The sequence below is a fragment of the Petaurus breviceps genome, unplaced genomic scaffold (assembly GCF_028583685.1).
Source record: "Petaurus breviceps papuanus isolate PSGF00001 unplaced genomic scaffold, PetGlider_PUasm1.0 90574, whole genome shotgun sequence".
NCBI classification, from domain to species: Eukaryota; Metazoa; Chordata; class Mammalia; order Diprotodontia; family Petauridae; genus Petaurus; species Petaurus breviceps.
The window spans coordinates 4,551,483-4,573,821 of NW_027187277.1; the positions used below are offsets into that span (position 1 = coordinate 4,551,483).

The 22,339-nt window shown below is 36.6% G+C and overlaps 1 protein-coding gene across 6 annotated transcripts in view; it reads left to right on the plus strand.

Annotated features, from left to right (window-relative positions):
- SH3KBP1 (SH3 domain containing kinase binding protein 1) overlaps nt 1–22,339 on the plus strand; it is a 472,618-nt gene that overhangs the window by 93,690 nt on the left and 356,589 nt on the right. Inside the window, exon 1 of one of the 6 annotated variants that reach the window (XM_069063461.1) lies at nt 12,929–13,006. The exons of the other annotated variants lie outside the window; for them this stretch is intronic. Coding sequence (XP_068919562.1) covers nt 12,968–13,006 — 39 coding nt within the window. The 5' untranslated portion in view covers nt 12,929–12,967. Of the gene's footprint in view, nt 1–12,928; nt 13,007–22,339 lie in introns of those variants that run through there. 6 annotated transcript variants of the gene reach the window in all.

Consider the following 22,339-nt stretch of genomic DNA (forward strand, 5'->3'; position numbering starts at 1 on the left):
CACTTCTTCAGGTAGAGGGGTTTGCCATGGAGAGGAGAAGGGCCTTCTCTTTTTGTAAGACAGGTGGGGAGGAAGAGATAGGACAGAAGACATATGGGGGTTGTGAGGTGTGTAAGGGAAGAGAGAAGAGGGAGCACTTAGCAAATGGCATTGATTTTTTGTTTTTTGTAAAATATGAAACAAAGTTCTTAACTGAAAGGGTGGGAGGAGGGGGAGCCTTGGGAAGTTTGAGGAGGAATGAAAAGGGTTGGAAGAGCTGCTATGGTGAGCAGAATGGTGAGTTAATTAGGGAGTTATAAAAGAACATAAATGTTCCATAAATTTATAGTGGATGCTGTCAGTATGGGGAAAGCAGTAGAATTTTATCAGGGGTGTGTGTGTATGTATGCATATATGTTTATGTATGTGCATATACATATATATGCACACATGTGGGTATGTGTACACACATGTTTATGTATGTGTGTATACACATATAATACACATATGGGTGTTAATGTATATGCACACAGATATGTTTGTGTGTATGTACAAACATATACACATATATGTGGAGTGTGTGTATATGTGTGTGAGAGAGACAGAAAAACAGAGTTCTATGCTGGAGGTGATAAAATTGTGAGAGCTTTGAACAAGTACTTAAATGATGGGGGGAATATTCTAAAAATGTGGAAAAAATCTTGGATCTTATTTATTCTAAAAAAAAGGTAACCAAGAAAACACTAACAACTTAACCTATATTTCTTCTCCTACATCTATGTAAAATTTTTATGAGGGTTTTCTCTACATAAATTAAAGGCATCCCTAGGTCAGGATAGAAGAAGGGAAGAAGCAGACTTTTAGGATGGTATTCTACAATGCTCCACATCTTTACTATCCTATAAATGATGCAGAGAATATAACAAAATATATAAGACTCTTTATCATAAGATGTCTCCCATCTATATATCAACATCATTAAAAATTCCTTGAAAGATGTAACAACAGAAATAACTTTGTTCTATGACCCTCTGATGAGTCAGGAAGACTCTCTTCCTGAGTTTAGATCTAGCCCCAGATACTTACTAGCTGTGTGACCCTGGGCAAGTCACTTAATCCTGTTTGTCTGTTTCCTCATCTATAAAATGAGCTGGAGAAGGAAATGGCAAACTTCTGCAGTATCTGTGCCAAGAAAACACAAAAATGGGGCCACAAAGAATTAGACACGACTGAAAAATAAACATCAGGTGAGTCATAAGAAAGGGACATGTATGCTTCCCCAAATAATGTTACTATAATGGAGGGGCTAACATTACAGAGGAGATATTATTCCCTGTGCATGGTGAGGTCCTCCAGATGTTCCCATTTACAGATGACTTTGTGTTCATTGCAATAAACCCTAAGACACTAAAGATCCTCCTGGAAGAGTTTTGTAATCACTCCAAGAAATTTGGTCCATCCGTCTCCATTAGAAAACCCAGATGGAAAAAGTTGCATGTTGTCTAGATTGCAATACAAATCTGGATAGACACCATACAGATCTGGGCTGACCATATTTATATATGGGACTAGCAATACAGATGGACAGTGAGTTGGGTTCATTGCTGAAAAGAAGAAGCATGGGGTCCTTTTGGGAAATTGCAAAGCACTTTCACTAAGTTCTGGAGCTTCCCATAACAACAGAGGTTCCTCTTTTCAATATAAAGCATTGTACTAGTGTTGCTGTGTGGCAGTGAGACCTGAAACACCATTTTATGCTGAAGAACCAAGGATGAACATCACACAGAGGATAATAGAAAGGCTTATGGTACATGTGAGCAGTCTGTAACATCTAACCAATGAAGAACTCCAAAGGATATCATCAGAGAATTTTATGACAGAAGGAAAAGATGGGCTGGTCAGAGACTTCAATGATAGGTAAATAAGGTGGAATGTTCCACCGGTACCAGTACCTCTTGAAATCAAGGAAGGCCTCCAACAAGAAGAGCCCATTATGGCAGACTTTTGGGAGGGAATGAATGAGAGACATACACGACAGTCAGGCATTGATAGACTGTAACTTGGAACTCCCAAATCAATTAGATCACAGATTACATTTGATAATCTGAGTATCCATCATTTGGCAGCAAATTGATATGGCATTTGAGGTCCATAGAAGATTAGATGTCTCTGGGTTTGGTATGGGTATTATATTCTAGGCACATGGTAGATATTAAATAAATATTTGTCAGGTTAAATGGAAATGAATATGTTCATTTATGGATAATCTGAAATGTTGGAATGTTTAATTTTTATAGAACATAATTTATTTAATATTATATTAGATAGCAAGTGATTTGAATTAAAAAGAAAAGATCAAATAGTTTCACCAAGCTATTATTGTTGTTCATTTACATGTAATTGCTAATTATAATAAATAATGAATGTTAGGAGAGGGAATTCATTCATTGGAGGCTTCAGATAGTAAATGTTGTTTAATTTATTATATTCTAGGAAACTACTCTTGCTGACTTGACACCCTTATCCTGTTTAATTATTGTGTATGTTTTTATAATTCCCAAATTGTTATTATTGGTGCAAGAAAAAATACATTTATCACATGTATTTTATTTTCATATGCCCGGATTTCAAAATAAATTATTGAGTGTTTGGGGTCTTGATTTGTTTTTACTGTTTTGCTTTCTCTTTCTTTTGGGGGTTGGAAGCGGGAAGGGAGATTGAAATTCATGGTGTTATATAGCAGTGTTACAGCTTTCCAAAGACAATCTCTAAAACTACAGCTCCCGTTAAATTCTGCTTGATATTTAATGAAGGAGGTGACCTTTGTAAAATATTAACTAAGAAGAGCCAAATATACATACTCTTGATCATTGGCATTAAAATAGCTAGTTTTGAAAGGATCATAACTGAACCTCACAGGTAAAAAGCTTTATTGGTATAATAGGCTTATAAGATTTAGGAATGAAAGAGACCTTCTAGAGCTTGTCTAAATTTTTCTGATTTTGAAATTCCTGTTTCTGTAAGGAATGATTAAAATATTTGAATCACATAGCCAATTTTTGTTACATTGTGTAGAGTTTTTTTTTTTTAAGCAATTGGGGTTAAGTAACTAGCTCAGGGTTACACGGCCAGTTATTTTTTGTATGGGTGCCAAGTATCTGAGGCCGGAACTGATCCCAGGTCTCCCAACGCCAGGACCGGCACTCTTACTCACTGTGCCACCTGGCCGCTCCAAGATTTTTTTAAAAAAAGAGTTCTATTCTTTTTTTAAAATTTCTTTGTTTACTTTTAGTTTACAGGATTCAATTCCACAATTTCTTGAGTTTCACATTTTGTCCCCCTCCCTGACTTCCCCACCATGGCGGCATATAGTCAAGTATAGGATCTGTAAATACTTTCACATTATACATTAGTCAGGTTATAAAAACGGATTGTATCAGATGGAATGAAAAATGGTAAAGAGGACATAAAACAAAATAAGAAAAGGAAAAAGATCAGGTATTTTGCTTCCATCTGGATATAAACTCAGTTCTTTCTAGTTCTTTCTCTGGATGCACACATTTCTCTCCATCATGAGTCTTTTGGGATTGACTTATATCACTGCATTGCTGAGAAGAGTCCAGTCTATCAGATTGGTCATCACACATACTTTGTGTCTGTAATCGTGTACAAATTTCTCCTGGTTCTACTCTTCTCACTGAGCATCAGTTCGTATAAGCCTCTCCAGGTAAATATGAAGAACGTCTGCTCCTCGTTTCTTATAGCACAGTAGTATTCCATAACATGCATATACCACAACTTGTTCAGCCATTCCCCAATTGATGGGCACCCCCTTAATTTCCAATTCTTTGCCACCCCAAAAAGAGCTGCTATAAACATTTTTGTACATTTGGGTCTTCCTCCCACTTCTATGATCTCTTTGGGATATAACCCTAGGAGTGGTATTGCTGGGTCAAGGGAAATGAAAGTATTTATAGCCCTTTGGGCATAATTCCAGATTGCTCTCCAGAAAGGCTGGATCAGTTCACAACTCCAGCAGCAATGCATTAGTGTTCCAATTTGCCCACATCATCTCCAGCATTTTGTCATTTTCCTGTTTTGTCATCTTAGCCAATCTGACTGGTGAGATGTGGTACCTCAGAGTTGTTTTGATTTGCATTTCTCTAATCAATAGTGATTTAGAGCATTTCTTCATGTGCTTATAGATATCTTTAATTTCTTTCTCTGAAAATTGCCTGTTCATATCCTTTGACCATTTATCAATTGGGGAATGACTTGTATTCTTATAAATTTGACTCAATTCTCTGTATATTTTAGAAATGAGTCCTTTGTCAGAGACATAGTTTGTAAAGATTCTTTCCCAATTTCGCACCTCCCTCTTAATCTTGGTTACATTGGCTTTGTTTGTACAGAAGCTTTTCAATTTCATGTAGTCAAAATTATCCATTTTACATTTTATAATGTTCTATAATTCTTGTTTAGTCATAAAGTCTTTCCCTCTCCACAAATCTGACAGGTAAACTATTCCTTGTTTTCCGAGACTGCTTACAGTATCAACCTTTATATCTAGATCATGCACCCATTTAGACATGATTTTGGTATGTGGTGTTAGATAATGGTCTATATCCAGTTTCTGCCATACTATATTCCAGTTTTTCCAGCAGTTTTTGTCAGATAGTGAGTTCTTATCCCAAAAACTATGGTCTTGGGGTTTATCAAACAATAGATTACTATAGTCGTTGACTTCTGAATCTAGTGTGCCTAATCTATTCCATTGATCCACTCCTCTATTCCTCAGCCAGTACCAAGTAGTTTTGATGACTGCTGCTTTATAATACAGATTGAAATATGGTATAGCTAGTTCACCTTCCCTAGCATTTCTTTTCATTAATTCCCTTGATATACTGGACAGTTTATTCTTCCAAATGAATTTTATTACTATTTTTTTCTAGCTCTATAAAGTAGTTTTTTTTTGTAAATTAATTCGTATGGCACTAAATATATAATTCAATTTAAGTAAAATTGTCATTTTCATTATATTAGCTCGACCCAGCCACGAGCAATTGATATTTTTCCAATTAGTTAGATCTGACTTTATTTGTGTAAAAAGTGTTTTGTAGTTGTGGTCATATAGGTCCTGGGTTTGTTTTGGCAGGTAGATTCCCAGATATTTTATAATGTCTATGGTAACTTTAAATGGTATTTCTCTTTCTATCTCTTGCTATTGAATTTCGTTGGAGATATATAGGAATGCTGAGGATTTATGTGGGTTTATTTTATATCCTGCAACTTTGCGAAATTTATTTATTGTCTCAAGTAGTTTTTTACTTGATTCTCTAGGATTCTCTAAGTATATCATCACATCATCTGCAAAGAGTGATAGCTTGGTCTCTTCTTTGCCTAATTTGATTCCTTTGATTTCTTTTTCTTCTCTAAGTGCTACTGCTAACATTTCTAGTACCAGATTGAATAAGAGGGGTGACAGTGGACACCATTGTTTCACCCCTGATCTTATGGGAAATGCTTCTAGTTTCTCCCCATTACATATAATACTTGTTGATGGCTTTAAATAGATGCTACCTATTATTTTAACGGAGGCTCCATTTATTCCTATACTTTCTAATGTTTTTAATAGGAATGGATGTTGTATTTTGTCAAAAGCCTTTTCTGCATCTATTGAGATGATCTTGTGGTTTCTGCTAGTTTTATTGTTGATATGATCAATTATACTGATGGTTTTCCTAATATTAAACCATCCTTGCATTCCTGGAATAAATCCTACCTGATCAAAGTGTATTATTCTTGAGATAAGTTGCTGTAGTTTTTTGCAAGTATTTTATTCAGAATTTTTGCTTCTATATTCATGAGGGAGATTGGTCTATAATTTTCTTTCTCTGTTTTATCTCTTCCTGATTTAGGTATCAGTACCATATTTGTGTCATAAAAAGAATTTGGTAGGACTCCTTCTTCACTAATTTTCCCAAATAGTTTGTAGAGTATTGGAAGCAATTGTTCTTTAAATGTTTGATAGAATTCACTAGTAAATCCATCTGGCCCTGAAGATTTTTTTCCTAGGGAGCTGACTGATGGCTTGTTCAATTTCTTTTTCTGAGATGGGTTTACTTAAGTAATTTACTTCCTCTTCAGTTAATCTGGACAGCTTGTATGTTTGTAAATATTCATCCATTTCCCTAAGATTGTCAAATTTATGTGCATACAATTGGGAAAAATAATTCCTAATTATTGTTTTGATTTCCTCTTCATTGGAGGTAGATTCACCCTTTTTGTTTTTGATACTCATAATTTGGTTTTCTTTTTTTATCATATTGACTAAGGGTCTATCAATTTTGTTGGTTTTTCCATAAAACCAGCTCTTGGTTTTATTTATTAATTCAATAGTTTTCTTAATTTCAATTTTATTAATCTCTCTTTTGGTTTTCAATATTTCTAATTTAGTATTTAATTGGGGATTTTGAATTTGTTCTTTTTCTAGGTTTTTCAATTGTGTGCCCAATTTGTTGACCTCCCTTTTCTCTAATTTAGTCATGTATGCACTCAGGAATATAAAACTTCCCCTAAGAACTGCCTTTAATGCATCCCACAGATTTTGGTATGTTGTCTCATTATTATCATTCTCTTGAATGAAATTACTGATTGTTTCTATAATTTCTTGTTTGACCCACTCATTCTTTAGGATTAAATTGCTTAATTTCCAGTTAGTTTTTAATCTGTCTTTCCATGGCCCTTTATTGCATATAATTTTTACTGCATCATGATCTGAAAAGGATGCATTTAATATTTCTGCCTTACTGCATAGAATTGTGAGGTTTTTATGCCCTAGAACATGGTCGATTTTTGAGTATGTGCCATGAACCACTGAAAAGAAAGTATATTCCTTTTTTATCCCCATTCAGTTTTCTCCAGAGATCTGTCATACCTATCATCTCTAAAATTCTGTTCACCCCCTTAACTTCTTTCTTGTTTATTTTGAGGCTAGATTTATCCAGTTCAGAGAGGGGGAGATTAAGGTCTCCCACTAGTATAGTTTTGCTATCTATTTCTTCCTCTAATTCCTTTACCTTCTCCTCTAGGAATTTGGATGCTACACCACTTGGTGCATATATGTTAAGTAATGATATTGCTTCATTCTCGATGGTGCCTTTTAACAGGATATAGTTTCCTTCCTTATCTCTTTTAATTAGGTCAATTTTTGCTTTTGCTTTATCTGAGATAAGGATTGCTACCCCTGCTTTTTTTTTACTTTAGCTGAGGCATGATATATTTTACTCCAGCCTTTTACCTTTACCCTGTGTGTATCTCTCTGTTTCAGATGTGTTTCTTGTAAACAGCATATTGTAGGATTATGATTTCTAATCTGTGCTATCCATCTCCGTTTTATGGGAGAGTTCATTCCATTCACATTTACAGTTATGATTGTTATCTGTTTCTTTCCCTCCATCCTATTCCCACCCCTGTTAATGTTCATATTTTCCCCTCTTCTCCTTCCCCCCCTTAATAGTTTTCCTTTTGACCACCGCCTCCCTCAGTATTCCCTTATCACCCCCCTCCCTTTTCCTCCCCTTTCCCCTTCTTCCCTCCCCACTAACTACCCCCCCTTTCGTAGCCCTTTCCCCCTCCTACTGCCTGTAGAATATTTTTATATTTAATGAAGTATGTTATTTCTTCTTTGCACCAAGAGTGACAAAAAGAAATCTCACGCGAAGCTCCTCTCCCTCTCCCCTTTCCCTCTAAAATGATACTTTTTATGTTTCTTCTCCATAGAGTCCTATGCTTAACTGGTTATCATATCCTCCTTGCACCAGAACCAATCAGGGAAAAGCTCATATGATTCTCATCTCCCTCCCTTCTTTTCCTCTGCTATACTGTTTTTATGCCTCTTTGTGTGGCATAATTTACCCTTTTCTACTTCGTTCATTCCTCTTCTTCCATTGCAGTCCCTTTGTTGCCCTTAATAAGATTTTTTTTAATGGTCTTTTTGTGTATTTTATACTCATACCCTCTACTTATATATAACCAGTTTGATCTTATCAAATAGCAGGGTGTTTGTGTGTGTGTGTGTGTTTGTGTGTGTGTTTTCCTTGTTTACCTTTCTACATCACTGTTGCATCTCGTAATTGGAGATTGAATTTTCCATTGAGTTCTGGCTTTTTTATCAGGAAAGTCTGGAACTGTGTTATATCATTGAATGACCATCTCTTTGCCTGGAAGAATATGCTAGTCTCGCTGGGTATGTGATCCTTGGTTGTAACCGAGCTCTTTTGCCTTCTGGAAAATTGTATTCCACTGCCTCTGATCTTTCATTGTAGAGGCTGCCAAATCCTGTGCGATCCTCACTTTGGACCCTTGATATTTGAATTGTTTCTTTCTGGCCGCTTGAAGTATTTTCTCATTTATCTGGTAGTTCTGGAGTTTGGCCACAACATTTCAAGGACTTTCCATTTTGGGACCTCTTTCAGCAGGTGTCTGGTTGTTTCTCTTGATTTCTATTTTACCCTCAGGTTCTAGTATCTCAGGGCAGTTTTGCTTAATGAGCTCTTGGAGAATGTTGTCCAGGCTCATTTTTTCATCATGATTTTCTTGTAGGCCTATGATTCTCATGTTATCTCTCCTGGATCTGTTTTCCAGGTCAGTTATTTTTTCTTTGAGGTATTTTACCTCTTTTTCTACGTTTTCATTCTTGTTGTTTTGTTTGACTAATTCTTGGTTCCTCATAGAGTTATTTGTTTCAATTTGGTTGATTCTGGTTTTTAGCAAATCATTTTCCTTGGTTAATTTTTGGAGCTCCTTTTCCATATCATACACTTTTCTTTTTAGAGAGATGTTTTCTTCATTATAATGTTTTTCTAATTCTGCAATTTTGGTTTTGAGAGAATTATTCATTTTGTCTTCTATCTCTCTCATTTGCTTTTCAAAGCTCCTTTTGATCTCATCTAGGAGAGCTTTCTGTGCTTGGGACCTGTTCCCTGTTGATGTTTCACGTGTGGGTGTGGAGTCCACATTATCTCCCTCTGAGGATAGTAGGAGTCTTTGTAGTCTGCTTTCTACCCATTTTGAGTCAGGGCTCTATACATGCCCTTCCTCTAGGGATCCCAAGAGGGTTTTGCCCTGGGGCAATAATTACTATGTTTTGGGGGCGGGGGAGGTGGGTTGGAGCAGGCAGTTTCATCCTGGTCTTTGGAGGTCCTGATAGGGGCTTTTTTTTTTTTTTTAAATCTCTGGGCTATGAAGTGGTAGCTCCAGGAGTATTTGCTGTCCAGGACAGGGGCCCCTGCATTTGGTTCTTACTTTGCTCTTTCTAGTCCCAGCCATTTGGTGATAGTCCTGGTAGTAGCCCTTGTGGTTGGTGGGACGACTTGCCCTCTGAGTTGATCAGGCACCTTCCGGGCCTGCCTCTGCGTCTCAAAGAGTTCTATTCTTTTTTTTAGGAAGGCTAAACATTTATTAAACACTGTTTGTGTGAAAGGCACGGTGCTGGCACTGTGCCAAAATACAAAGATTGACACAGACAAACATTCTGCCCTTGAGAGGGCTTAAAGCCTAATATGGATTTATGTAATACAAAAAACCGATGTAAAATAAAGCAACAATGACCTCCATTCTTTACTGTTTCAAACCTTAACCAGCTGTCATTCCCATCCACCCCTAAACAATTACCAGTTTTCAATTAACAGGTCAAAAGAGTGCTATTCTTGAGAAATAAATATTTAGATTAAGTGTGCTTGGCATTCTGGTTGTATTAGATATTTTTATGTATAGATTGCTTTTCATACTTCTTGTTCATTTTATTAATGCATTTTACTCTTGAGATTTTCTGAATTGTTTTGTCTTCTCTGGTTAGTTGTGGGTTGGAGTAGATGAAGTGCTGATGGCTATTTGGCACTGTGGTTTGGTGTCATAGTGGTCTTCTGAAAGGAGCCACAGTGGGAAGGGGTAGCACTTGAGTTCTAGCTCTGGTTCTGTCAATAAGTAGTTTTGTGACCATGATGTTTCCTCAGCTGCAAAGATGGTGTAACAGTTCCCTTCCTCTTTATACCAGAAGGATTTTTTGCAGATAAAATAATACTTTGTGCAAGAAAGTGTTCTGTTGGGTAAGACGAGTTATAGAAATGCAGGGTGGCAATTAATTATTTTTGGAAAACTTCAGTATCAGTTACTTAATTTTGGCATATAATAAACTAGTGGAAGGAATTCATTAAATGTGTTTATAAAAACTAAAGTAAAAGGTTATACTTCCCCCCACCCCCAGTAGTTGTAACCACTCTACCAAAAATGTTTAAATGAAAGATAGGCTCGCATTCATTGTTCGGTATTCATTCTCACTGGCACCTTTCTGATCCTTGTGCTCATCACCTCCTGTCTGAATTACAGCTACAGGTCTGTCTCTCTTTCTTCAGTCCAATCTATCCTAGGCTGCACTGCCAGATTAATCTTCAGACACCACATTTATCATGCCACTGGCCTGCTCAGGAAGCTTCCTACCTGTTACCTGAAGGATAAAGGCCAGACCCACCTTTCCAGCTTGTAGCTGTTACTAATTATGGTTTTAAGCCTTTGCTCCAGGTAGGTTGATGCCTAATATGTTGGGCTTATTCCTAACTTGAGGCCTCTGTTCCCTTGTGGGATGCCATTTGCCCTTTTTTCGTTATCCATCTCATACCTGATAGTTTTACTGAAGTTTGATGCACATCATTGAGACTTTTTTTTAATCCTCATTGGTCTTCCCATTCTAAGAATTCCCACAGTATTTATTTTATTTTTCCATTTGTTTTAGTGTTAAATTTTAGACTACTTGGCATCACCATTAAGCACATCTGTATTTTTTGCATAGATATCTTATTTCTTCAACTAGGCACTGGGCCTTCAGAGGACAAGTATTTCTTTTGCTCTCAGGGGCACTGAGAGAGGTTAGGTGACTTTTTTAGGGTCACACAGACACTTTGTGTCAGAAGATAGTACTTGAGTTCATATCTCCTTGGCTTAAAGGCTAGTTCCCTATCCTTTAAACACACACCAAAATTCCTCACAATAATTTTAAGGAACTGGATTTAATTAGATAAATGAAATAATTAGCATATTAATTATTTTCAAAAACTAATGAATGCTTTTTAAGTATATGAAAACTATTATTCTCTAAGTATTTAAAATAGTATTTAAGGGTCCCCTGCAAAATTATTTACATTATTAAACTAAAAGCTGTGTTTATCTACCTAGCCAGAAAAGTTTAGAAACCCACTGTTAGTGCCTCACTCTTTGACCTTGTAATGTTTCAAGGAACTTTTTCTTTAAGTAATAATCATACTAATAACTCACATATATGTGTATAAATATATACATATATACGTATTTTTAAGTAAGAATCATACTAATAGCTCACATATATGTGTATAAATATATACACATATACATATTGATACACATATATGTGAGCTATTAGTATGATTCTTACTTATGTTTAAATATTAGTATGTGTAAAATTCTGTATATGTATGTATATATATGTATGTGTATATGTAATTTTAGAGATTGTGAAGTTCTTTAAATACTTTATCTGTCTTGATCCTTACAACAATCCTGTGAAGTAGGTGCTATTATTACCTATTATTACTTCTCCTCCCCTCCACTCCCTTCTCCTTTCCATTATAACTAATGTGGGATATTTTGTATGACTATATATAGTTTTTCTTGCTTTCTGAGTAGATAGGGGAGATGGAGGAAAGAAGGAAAGAATTCAGAACTGAAAATCAAATTAAGAAAACATAGGTGCATGAATATATGTATATTTATTTATATATGTACCATATTTATTTATTTTTCATCTTCCCTATCCTAGAAGAAAAATTCATCTCCAGTATACTCCTCCATGGATACTTATTGAATCCAAAACTTTCTTCCTTTGTATTGTCATTTGCACTGGATTTAAAGTGAGAAAGACAGATTCATGTCTGCTATTATTAGCTGTGTGACCTTGGCTGGTCATTTTACCCCTGAGTCTCTGGTTCCTCATTTGTACAATCCTTGTATTATCTACTTCGTATCACATAGTTGTCATGAGAAGAGTGTTTCATAAGCTGAGTACTATGTAAATGAGTTTGTTATGAAACAGAGTCCAGCAATGTCAGGAACGTTGAAGCTGTGATTTCATCAATGTGGGTTTTCCACCTACCAGTGGACATTGTAGCCCAGTCATCCTCACATAAACCAGGTATTAGTTGAATCTGGTTCATGTATGCCCCATTCTCTCATGTGATTGAGAGTCACAGTAGTTATTACTTTGCTATATACTAGTAATCGGTTTGCATCCTGGGTCATTTCTAGTTGTCCTCATCTATATCAGGCCATTGGGTTCAGAAGACTCTGGAGGAGAAAGTGAGGCTGGTGACTTAGCACAGCCCTACCTCACTGTAATCCAATTCACTTGCAAGTCATGGCATCCCTGATGTCGTGGTCCTCTTTGAGAATGAAGGACAAACCATACGACAGTCAACACTGGGTTTTTTTTTTTTTGGTTCTGATTTTATGTTTTGTGTATTTATGTATTTTATGATTTTATGAATTTGTTTAAAGATATTAACCAGGATAATATTGAATCACATGTTGTTAGGAGCAACAAGGTATTGCTAGATCCATTAGGTACTTTGGCTGAGTTACAAGTCACATTCAAACACTAAAACAATTTCAGTTTGAATCATGACTTCCTGCTACTTTATTGAAATTATTAATTCTATTGGTTAGTCTCTGATGATTCTCTAGGGTTTTCTAGGTAAACTTTTGTAATGGTAATGGTAATTTGAAGACCTTTCCTGCCCCTTAATAGGCCTAGGTGAATTTGAGGACCTTTCCTAATTTGAAAATATACTCTGCCCCATGATAGGCTGCATGTGGTCACAGGGAGCCTGTGGTGAGAGGCTTGTTTTTCAGGAGGTACAACTTTTGCTGCTTTGTACTCAAGTGGGTCACAAGGGTTGTGATGTTCTCTGACCCTGGAGAAGGCTATATATATGCTGAGGTAAAGTTTTGATTTGGGGTTCACTTAGGGGAAGAGTTGTGTGATTTGGCCAGATGAGACTCTGGGTAGCTGTTGAGCCCCCTGATTTTGAAAACCCAGATATTGGTGCCTTTCTTTTTGGTAACTAACTAGATATGGATCAGTGATCAGACATCTAGAAGCCGTTGTATGTTGGTGTACTGAATTATGTTATTTTCTCTGTATTTTTGTCTGCTTGTAACTTCTGTTTGTATTTTCTCTGAAGTTCAGGGTGCTGACTTTTCCCCCTGAACTAGGTAAATGATATATGTTTGATTAAAGTAAGATTGTTAACTCTTTTTGAGTTCCTTCCTTTCAGAAAAGCAGATCAAAGAATCTGAGCTAGCAGCCATCCTGGATATGCTAGGGTACTTACTACTACAACTGTCTTTGTCATCTGCACATACTTCAATCTTTTATTTAAAAAGACCTCAAGACTTAGTCTAATTTTTGGTTGCCTTTATTTTTTCATCCAAACCCTGTTGTTTTTGGATGTTGCTGTTTTTTTTTCCTTTTTTAAGTTTTTGGTCTTTATTAATTCGTTTGTTTACTTTTAGTTTGCAAGATTCAGTTCCATAATTGCTTGAGTTTCAAATTTTCTCTCCCTTCCACACCTCCCCCCTATGGCAGCATACAATCAAGTATAGGATCTGCAAATACTTTCACATTAGACATTAGTCACGTTATAAAGAAGGATTGTATCAGATGGAATGAACAATGGGAAAGAGGAAACAAAACCAAGTAAGAAAAAGAAAAAGAGCAGGTAGTTTGCTTCAATCTGGATTCAGACTCAGTTCTTTCTAGTTCTTTCTCTGGATGTAGACATCTCTCTCCATCATGAGTCTTTTGGGGTTGACTTATATCACTGCATTGCTGAGAAGAGTCCAGTCTATCAAAGTTGGTCATCACACAAACGGTGGTCTGTAATGGTGTACAAATTTCTCCTGGTTCTACACTTCTCACTCAGCATCAGTTTATATAAGCCTCTCCAGGTAAATATGAACTCCATCTGCTCCTCGTTTCTTTTTTTAAAAAATTAATTTGTTTGTTTACTTTTAGTTTACAAGATTCAGTTCCACAATTCCTTGAGTTTCAAATTTTGCCCCCCCCCCCATGGTGGCATACAATCAAGTATAGGATCTGCAAATACTTTCACATTATACATTAGTTGGGTTATAAAGACAGATTGTATCAGATAGAATGAAAAATGGTAAAAAGGAAATAAAACCAAACAAGAAAAAGATCAGGTAGTTTGCTTCAATCTGGATTCAGACTCAGGTTCTTTCTAGTTCTTTCTCTGGATGTAGACATTTCTCTCCATCATGAGTCTTTTGGGATTTACTTATATCACTGCATTGCTGAGAAGAGTCCAGTCTATCAAAGTTGGTCATCACACAAACGTTGGTCTGTAATGGTGTACAAATTTCTCCTGGATCTACTCTTCTCACTCAGCATCAGTTCGTATAAGCCTCTCCAGGTAAATATGAAGTCCATCTGCTCCTCATTTCTTACAGCACAATAGTATTCAATTACATGCATATACCACAACTTGTTCAGCTATTCCCCAATTGATGGGTACCCCCTTAATTTCCAATTCTTTGCCACCACAAAAAGAGCTGCTATAAATATTGTTGTACATATGGGTCATCCTCCCACTTCTATGATCTCTTTGGGATACAACCCTAGAAGTGGTATTGCTGGGTCAAAGGGTATGAAATTATTTATAGCACTTTGGGCATAATTTGGATGTTTGTTAATATTACATTATCTGTTAATAATATAGAAAGCCTTGTCAGTAGTTTTCGAAGGGGAGTTGGAATTTGGATTCTGGAAAGCATTTTGAGATTTTAGCTGCATTTCCAGATGGGGATGTTTATTCTCAGAGTTAAATGTTTAGGATGTATCTTCTGATGTCCCTAGAAATCACAGGCTGCTGCCTCACTGTACTGTGAAAATCTTAGCAGCTGAGCTACCTCAGGTAAGGAATTTGGTCTATTCCATATGACTTTATCTCGAATGACTTAGAGAGTCAAAAGGTCTTGTGGGGAAGAAGTGAGGGAGTAGAGGAAAGCAAGAATGCACGTCTAGCTCACTGACCTGCCTAGCATTAGATAATGTCTGTTGGAGCTTTTTTTTTTCAGTGCTTCCAAGAAAGTTGTAGTATAAGAATGGAAAATAGTATTAATGATTTTGAGGTTGGAGAGCTCTTTCCATATGCTCCTATGTTCATGGTGCTGTTTATGGTTTGTTTTGGAGAGAAAATAGAAGCCAGAGTATGTGTGAGCTTTGCTTTGAGAAATTCAGCTTGTATTGAACCATGATTTTGGTGGTCAGGGAAGGTAAGATGTGTGTTTAGGGAACTCAGCTGTTGTTTTTTCCTCTCTGAAAATATAAAAAAGTTTCTTTAACTTTATTGTTCTTTCTCTTTGGATGAAAAGCAGGAAGATAATATGATAGCTGGAGGCTGACCTTCTTTGCTTTTACCCTTTATTCAATGTGTTTTGCTGTTCTTTCTTCCCTTCATCAGCTTTCTTCTAAAAATAAGTACTTCCCATTCTTTTGTCTCTTTTAGCTTTTCTTTTCTTTCTTTTTTTTTTTCCATGTCAACTTCATTTCCTTAGCTGATGTGAGATATAGGTCATTCCCACTTCCTACTTCCTTAATTGAAGATGGATGTCAGAGGTACCTAGGGTGTAAGAAAATCTCTACAGACCTGTTCACATCCTGAATGACTATCCTCCCCAACTCATTTATTTTCCCGTTTTGTCTTTGTATCCACAGCACATGGCACAGTGCCTTTCACATAGTAGGTACTTATAATTGAGTAAACGTTTATTAAGTGCATACTATGTCTCAGGAACTATATGCTAAGCACTGAGGATACAGATAAGAGAAGGAAAGTCTTTGCCCTGGAGGAGCTTACAGTCTAATGGGGGAAGATGGCACACAGAAGGAAGCTGGATAGGGGAGGGCATCTTGTTCTGTGCAGTAGAAACTAGGCAGAGCTACATTTGCAAAGTGGAAAATGAATAATGCGTGTTGAACTGACTCACAAAATTTTGAGTTGCCACCTAGGATTTAGAGCTGGAAGCAAGAGTTCATTCAATGTCTAATTCTCTCATTCAACAAATGAGGACACTGAAGCCAGGAGAGATGAGTGACTCGACCAAGTCACTAACATGGCATGGGGCAAATCTGGGATTGGAACTCAGGTCTTCTAGCTCCAGAAATCCAGCATTGTACCATTATACTGTACTATTCCACTTGGATTGAGGGGAGTGTCCAAATGAATCCTTAATTATAATTTCTAATTTTATAGTACAGTAAATTCTGATGGTCACCCATCACTTATTTGTGAATGAATTATTTACTTTGAGGATTTTTTTCCTTTTTCTTTTTGGTTCTATGAATTCAGTGTTCTAGGCAGTATCTGGTGATGAAATTTCCTCTACCAATGGTGGTATGCAAAGGCTCTGCAATTTATAGTTTAAGAGGATTTCTAGGGGAACTGAGAGATTGCCCAGGGTCTCACACTAGTCTCTATCAGAAAAGAGCCAGAATCCTAGGGAGACTTTCTACTTCCTACGCCAAGCTCCACTTTGGATTTGACGTCTACCACTGTTGATTTGTGAACTTCTTTCCCATGTGTCTGTACGACTTCCCAGCCACCTTCTTGGGCCGACATCCTGGGTCTAGTGTAACACTCTCTACCAACTTAAGAGAGGCTTGGGATCAAGGCAGAATCTGAATGGCCATATAAATGTCTGAATGTTTGTATGCAATTATATGTCTCTCTGTTTTTCAAAGTCAATGTAAATGATTTTTACTCAATTTTGAATGAACAAATGTTCATTCAAACATAAGTGCCTACTGTGTATAAACCAGTATGTCAGGTATTGGGGTTACAAATATGTATACAAGACAGATCTTGCTCTTCAGGAGTCTATAATGTAATAGGGGGAAAATATGTGCACAAACAACTAAGAGAGGAGAGGGAATAAGACAAATGGAAACGAGTGGTTTAGGCAAAGTGCTATGAGATTTTAAAGGAAGGGAGAATTATATTGACTTGGGAGTGCCATTTCGAATTATATAATGCCTTTTTCCAGGGGTGTGGCCTCAAGATCACATGTGGCCCTCAAGGTCCTCAAGTGTAGCCCTTTGACTGACTCTAAACTTCACAGAACACGTCCCCCATAATAAAACGATTTGTTCTGTAAAACTTGGACTCAGTCAAAAGGTGGAACCCAAGGACCTAGAAGGCCACAAGGCCCCACCTCCAGCTCCTCTCCTTAACCTTTTCTCTTCCTGTTTTCCCTCCCCCAGTAATTTTGAGAGAAAATATAGCAAGATGTTCAAGTGATAGTAGAGACTTTCAGAAATGTTCAATGCCCAAGGGCTACGTGGCATGTGTATCTGCCTGACTAGTGATTCTTTTGAACAACAAAAATTCTTTGAAATACTTAGTATTTTTAAAGTTGATCTGGACCTTAGGTTTTTGTTTAAAATCTCATTTTCAGAATCTTGTAATTCTGGAATTGTGATAATTTGGATAGGAGTTGAACTGAGTTTTACCTTTGTAAGGTAACTACAAATAAAGCAAGGGTTTGCTAGGCAAATTCATAGTGTAAAAAAGATGAAAAACATACTTAGCATTAGCGGATTTGTGCACAAACTTTGCTCCCTCAACTAAGGGGAAAGCTGTGCCTTAGAATAGAATAAAAAGGTGTCAATCATTTTCTCTGAAAGAACTATGCTAAAACTAAATTAGGAATGGAATCACTTTGCTCCCATGGGATCATCTGCAAGCTGATGAAGGAAGGTCATTATTCTCTTCCTCTTTCCCCTCCCCCAAGTACATTTGTAATTGTGTTGATTTTGACCCAGTTTTAGAGAAAATGTAGCAGGATGTTTAAGTGATAGAGACTTTTCAAACCAGGTAGAGATATTCACTGCCCATTGTCACCTTGATATTTGAATCTGTCTGACTAGTGAGGTTTATGAATAACAAACATTCTTCTAAATGCTTAGTATTCTTGGAGCTGATCTGGGCTGTCTGTAAAATGATAAATTTGAACTAGATCATCTTTTTGAAATCTCTTTAAGCATTTGTTCATAAGAACCCCTTAATAAAAATTTGTTAGGTTGAATCTCACATCCCTACTTTGTTCCCATTCATTTTCACTGCTTTCAAGTATTTGACTTAGTTACCAGCTCCCAAACCCTTTTATGATTCTATCTTTGGTCACTGTGTGAACTTGAAATAACTACAACTGTATTTCTTTAAGAATATTCTTTAATTTACCCTTCACTAATTCAGATGGACATTCTCCTGCTTGGTACAAATTCATGAGGTCTTACTTTAAATATGTAAAAACGAAGAAAAGAGGCAGTTGGCTTCTGCTAAAGAGTTTTTTCGATCAAGAGAGATATTTTAGACTGTAATTTGAGTGAAATTTGTACACATGCAAGTTATCTACATACCACAGTATGAGTGGGGTGTTTGCTGGTGCAACTTTTATTGGAGAAAACATATATTGGAGTCAGCAAGCACCATATGCCCCATTTTTTTGCTAACTCTCTGCAGATCATGTGCATACATTATTCTGGGGGGGGGGCAGGAATTGTGTAGAGCATTTCAGCTGTCTTAAATAATCCCCATCTTGCTCTTACCACAGAGTCTGCTGTTCTCCAACTGTCTTTTCCTCTGATGCTAATTATAACTTCTTCATATTAAACTATACTCTTCCTCTTTTTCTTGCAGTCAGAAATGTCCCAAACTCTTAACTGCCAGAGTGTTTTGAGGTTAAAAATTTCACTTGATTTAGGTTAAAGAAAAAGATGTGCAGAAATCAGAGTAAATCAGTATGTATCTATCAGTGGGAATGGTGTGGTAGGGGTGATGTTGTGTAGGATGGTAGAATAACTTTTTTGACCAATGAGTCAGAGACTTTGTTCAGAAGTAATATGCTCTCCCATCTTTTTTTCCATAGTAACTTTCAAGATGAGTTCAGTTGAGCTAGTAGTTCATATTTAAATGAATATTCTTTTCACCTGTCAAAGTCCTAGTACAGCTGACTTATCTGAAATTGTAAATATATACTTTTATGTCTTGATCTTCTCCAGTATGATGACCAGATAGCTTACTGATGTCCAGTGTGTACTGAGAGCAAAGTGATTCTGTTACTCAGTTGGTTTAAACATCTTTCAGGGAAGATGATTAGCACCTTTTTATTCTGGTCTGATTATAATTCTGAAGTGATTAAAAATTATTCCTCTGATAACTTTGCAACAAGGTTTATGATAATTTTCATTTAAAAACTTTTAATTTTGCATAACAAAATTGTCCATTTGTCTGTGATCCTCTCTGTGGCATGTGGTCATGAACTCTTCTATCCATAGATCTGACATGTAATTTCTTCCTTGACCCTCTAATTTGTTAATATCCTTCTTTATGTCATAGCTATGTACCCATTTGGAGCTTATTTTGGTATATGGTATAAAGTGTCAGTACATAACTAGTTTTTATCAGATTACTTCCAGTTTTTCCATATAACAGTTATGAGGAGTTTCTAAAACATTTATCTAGCTTGGATACAGTTTCTATCTTTGTTGTAGAAAGGTTTTTTTTTTTTCTGAGAATACACTGCAAATGTTTGTATGTGCCAGTGAAATGTGTAACTGTGTAAAACCAGTGACCATGGTGGTCAAAAATTACCAGTTAGATGAGTTCATAATATTTTAGAGGTAATGGGTGAATTTGGGAATTGGTGACCAAATCAAATACTTGAAAGTAGTGACAATGAATGGGAAGAAAGTGGGAGGTGAGATTCAACTTAAATTTTTATTAAGGGCCTCTTCTGAACAAGGCATTATGTAATAGTAACAACAGAACATCAGTTTGGCATCTGTTGAAGGAGCCAGGAACTGGTAAAACTAGTCTAGCAGCTAAAACAAGCAACAAACAATCAATGAAGAGGTTTTCAGTGTTGGGATCCTCAGCGATCAGTTTTTACATTTCTTGAAAAATTTTGTATTGTAGAATTAAGTAAAAAAAGAAATGAGTTCTGCTGGCTTATTTAGAGATATGAAAACCCAGTCTGCCTTTTTTACCTTCCCCTCCCCAAAGAAAATTCTCTGAAGATATACTTTCTTCTATACTGTGTGAATAATTATATTCACTCACTCCACAATTAGTACTCTGTTTAACTCTACACCTGCAGTGGCTGTCTTCCAAACCATGGTGAAGCTTGCTGCAAACCTTTTCCTACAGATAATATCTGGGCACACTGACTGTTCAAGAAATACTGAGAGGTACTTTGGTGAACATAATGTGCAGGTGTTAAAATCTAGGCTTGTAGGCCACACTTTGGCTAATGTACACAGAGGGAGAAGAATTGTTAGCAGATTTTCTGGGGCTTCTAGTATACATCCTTTTACAAAAACAGTCTTTTGTTTGTGATGAGTTATCCGCCATTCATCTAAGTCACTTATACTTGTATGTGAGACATAAATTGCTTGGATTTCACAAGTGTGTATGAATTATAAGAGTGCTGCTTTTTCTAGTCCAAGCCTCTGTTTCTATTCAATATCTTTGCAAAATGGCAGATCATCAAACCTCAGGATCTGAACCTGAAAATGCGTATACTCTTCATCATGAAGGACAAGGCCGTCATTAATAAATTTTATTTTTGGGGGGGGGGGACAAGTAACTCAGTTCAGCTCTAACTTTGCGTTAATTGCCTACAATATGGATACTGTCATAAAATGTTAGACCTATCAGCTCCCTTGCCCTTCAGCAGCTTGTTTTTTTTTTTCTTTTTGGAGGGGGAAAGGCAGGGCAATTGGAGTTAAGTGACTTGCCCAAGGTCACATGGTTAGTTAGTATTTAAGTATCTGTAGGTCAGATTTGAACTCAGGTCCTCCTGACTCCAGGGCCGGTACTCTATTCACTTGCTCCACCTAGCCACCCCTGCTTGTTTGTTATTTTAATGCTTCCATTCTCTCTCATTAATTTCTCCCTTATTCAGTCTGTCCGTCATATTACAGCCACACTTATTCTTAATGTGAACAGATCTGATGTATTGGCTTCTTTTCTCAACTATCCTCAACAGCTTCTCTGAATGGTATCAAAGTCCCTTTACAGTTTGGTGCCAATCCACTTTTTTTAGCCTTATCTCATATTATCCTTTCCATGAATTCTGTGCTTTAGTCAGACTGAAGTAATGGGTTGCCCTCTTCCTGAAGCCTAGAATATCATCTCACCTCCTATTGCCATCCTTCAAAATTATGGAGAGGTCCATTTTAACTCCATTTATGGAAAACTTTTTTGAGAATAAGAGCTGTGGAATGGACTCATTACTTCAGGAGTTTTCTACTACTGGAGGTCTTAGAGTAGAAGTTGGTGATCACTTTTCAGGAATATCAGGTAAATGGGGCTTCTAGCTCCAAGATCATCTTTGATTCCTTTCAATTCTGAGATCCTATAGGTCCTTTAGTGGGTCACAGTTAACTTTGCTCCATTCCACTGATGTGGGCTGTTACCTTCCCCACCACATACACACACACATTCATATACTCTTACTCACAATCCTGGCCAACTGACTTACAAAAACATGCTGTTTAGTTAACAGTGGAGATTAATAAGAAAATGTGGCTGATTGGGTGTAAAAATAACTATGGAAACAAAAGAAACAAAAATAACTTCAAGTGTTGGATTTTTTTTAGTGATTTGTATGTGATAGTGTTATAAATGATGGGTTTTTAAGTTAAAGATGAATACTCAAGGGATCAGTGTTAGGAGGTGTGGGAACATGTACCAAAAGTATGTACTATCTTAGGTCAGCAAAAAAGGCCAGCTTTTTCCCAGTGGCCTTCTATTAAGAGCACTAGCACAATGTGTATAAAAACCTTACATGTCTACATTCATCCTGAGTGAATGAATAGAAACCATAAGATGAGCTTTGATGAAAATTATCTTAGCAATTCATCTAACTTGTGGTTGAGAAGTAGGGAAATTACATAAGAGGCTGTCATAGCGACTTTCCATCATTCCATCAACTTCTTTCAGTTAACTCCTTCATGAAAGAAAGTCAGACTGACATTAGCACCATTTCCATGTAGAGCAACTTTCATGGTTGCTACATTTTTAAAAATCGGAATAATTAGTGTATGTAGTTAACCTGCTTTTCAGCATGCTTCCCATAGCTGAGGTTAACTTTGACTTGAGTGGGTTATACTAGTCAAGTCAACAAGTATTTGTGGAGCCCGTTCTGTGTGCCCAGTTTTTATACTTTTATTCCCACCTTGAGCTTT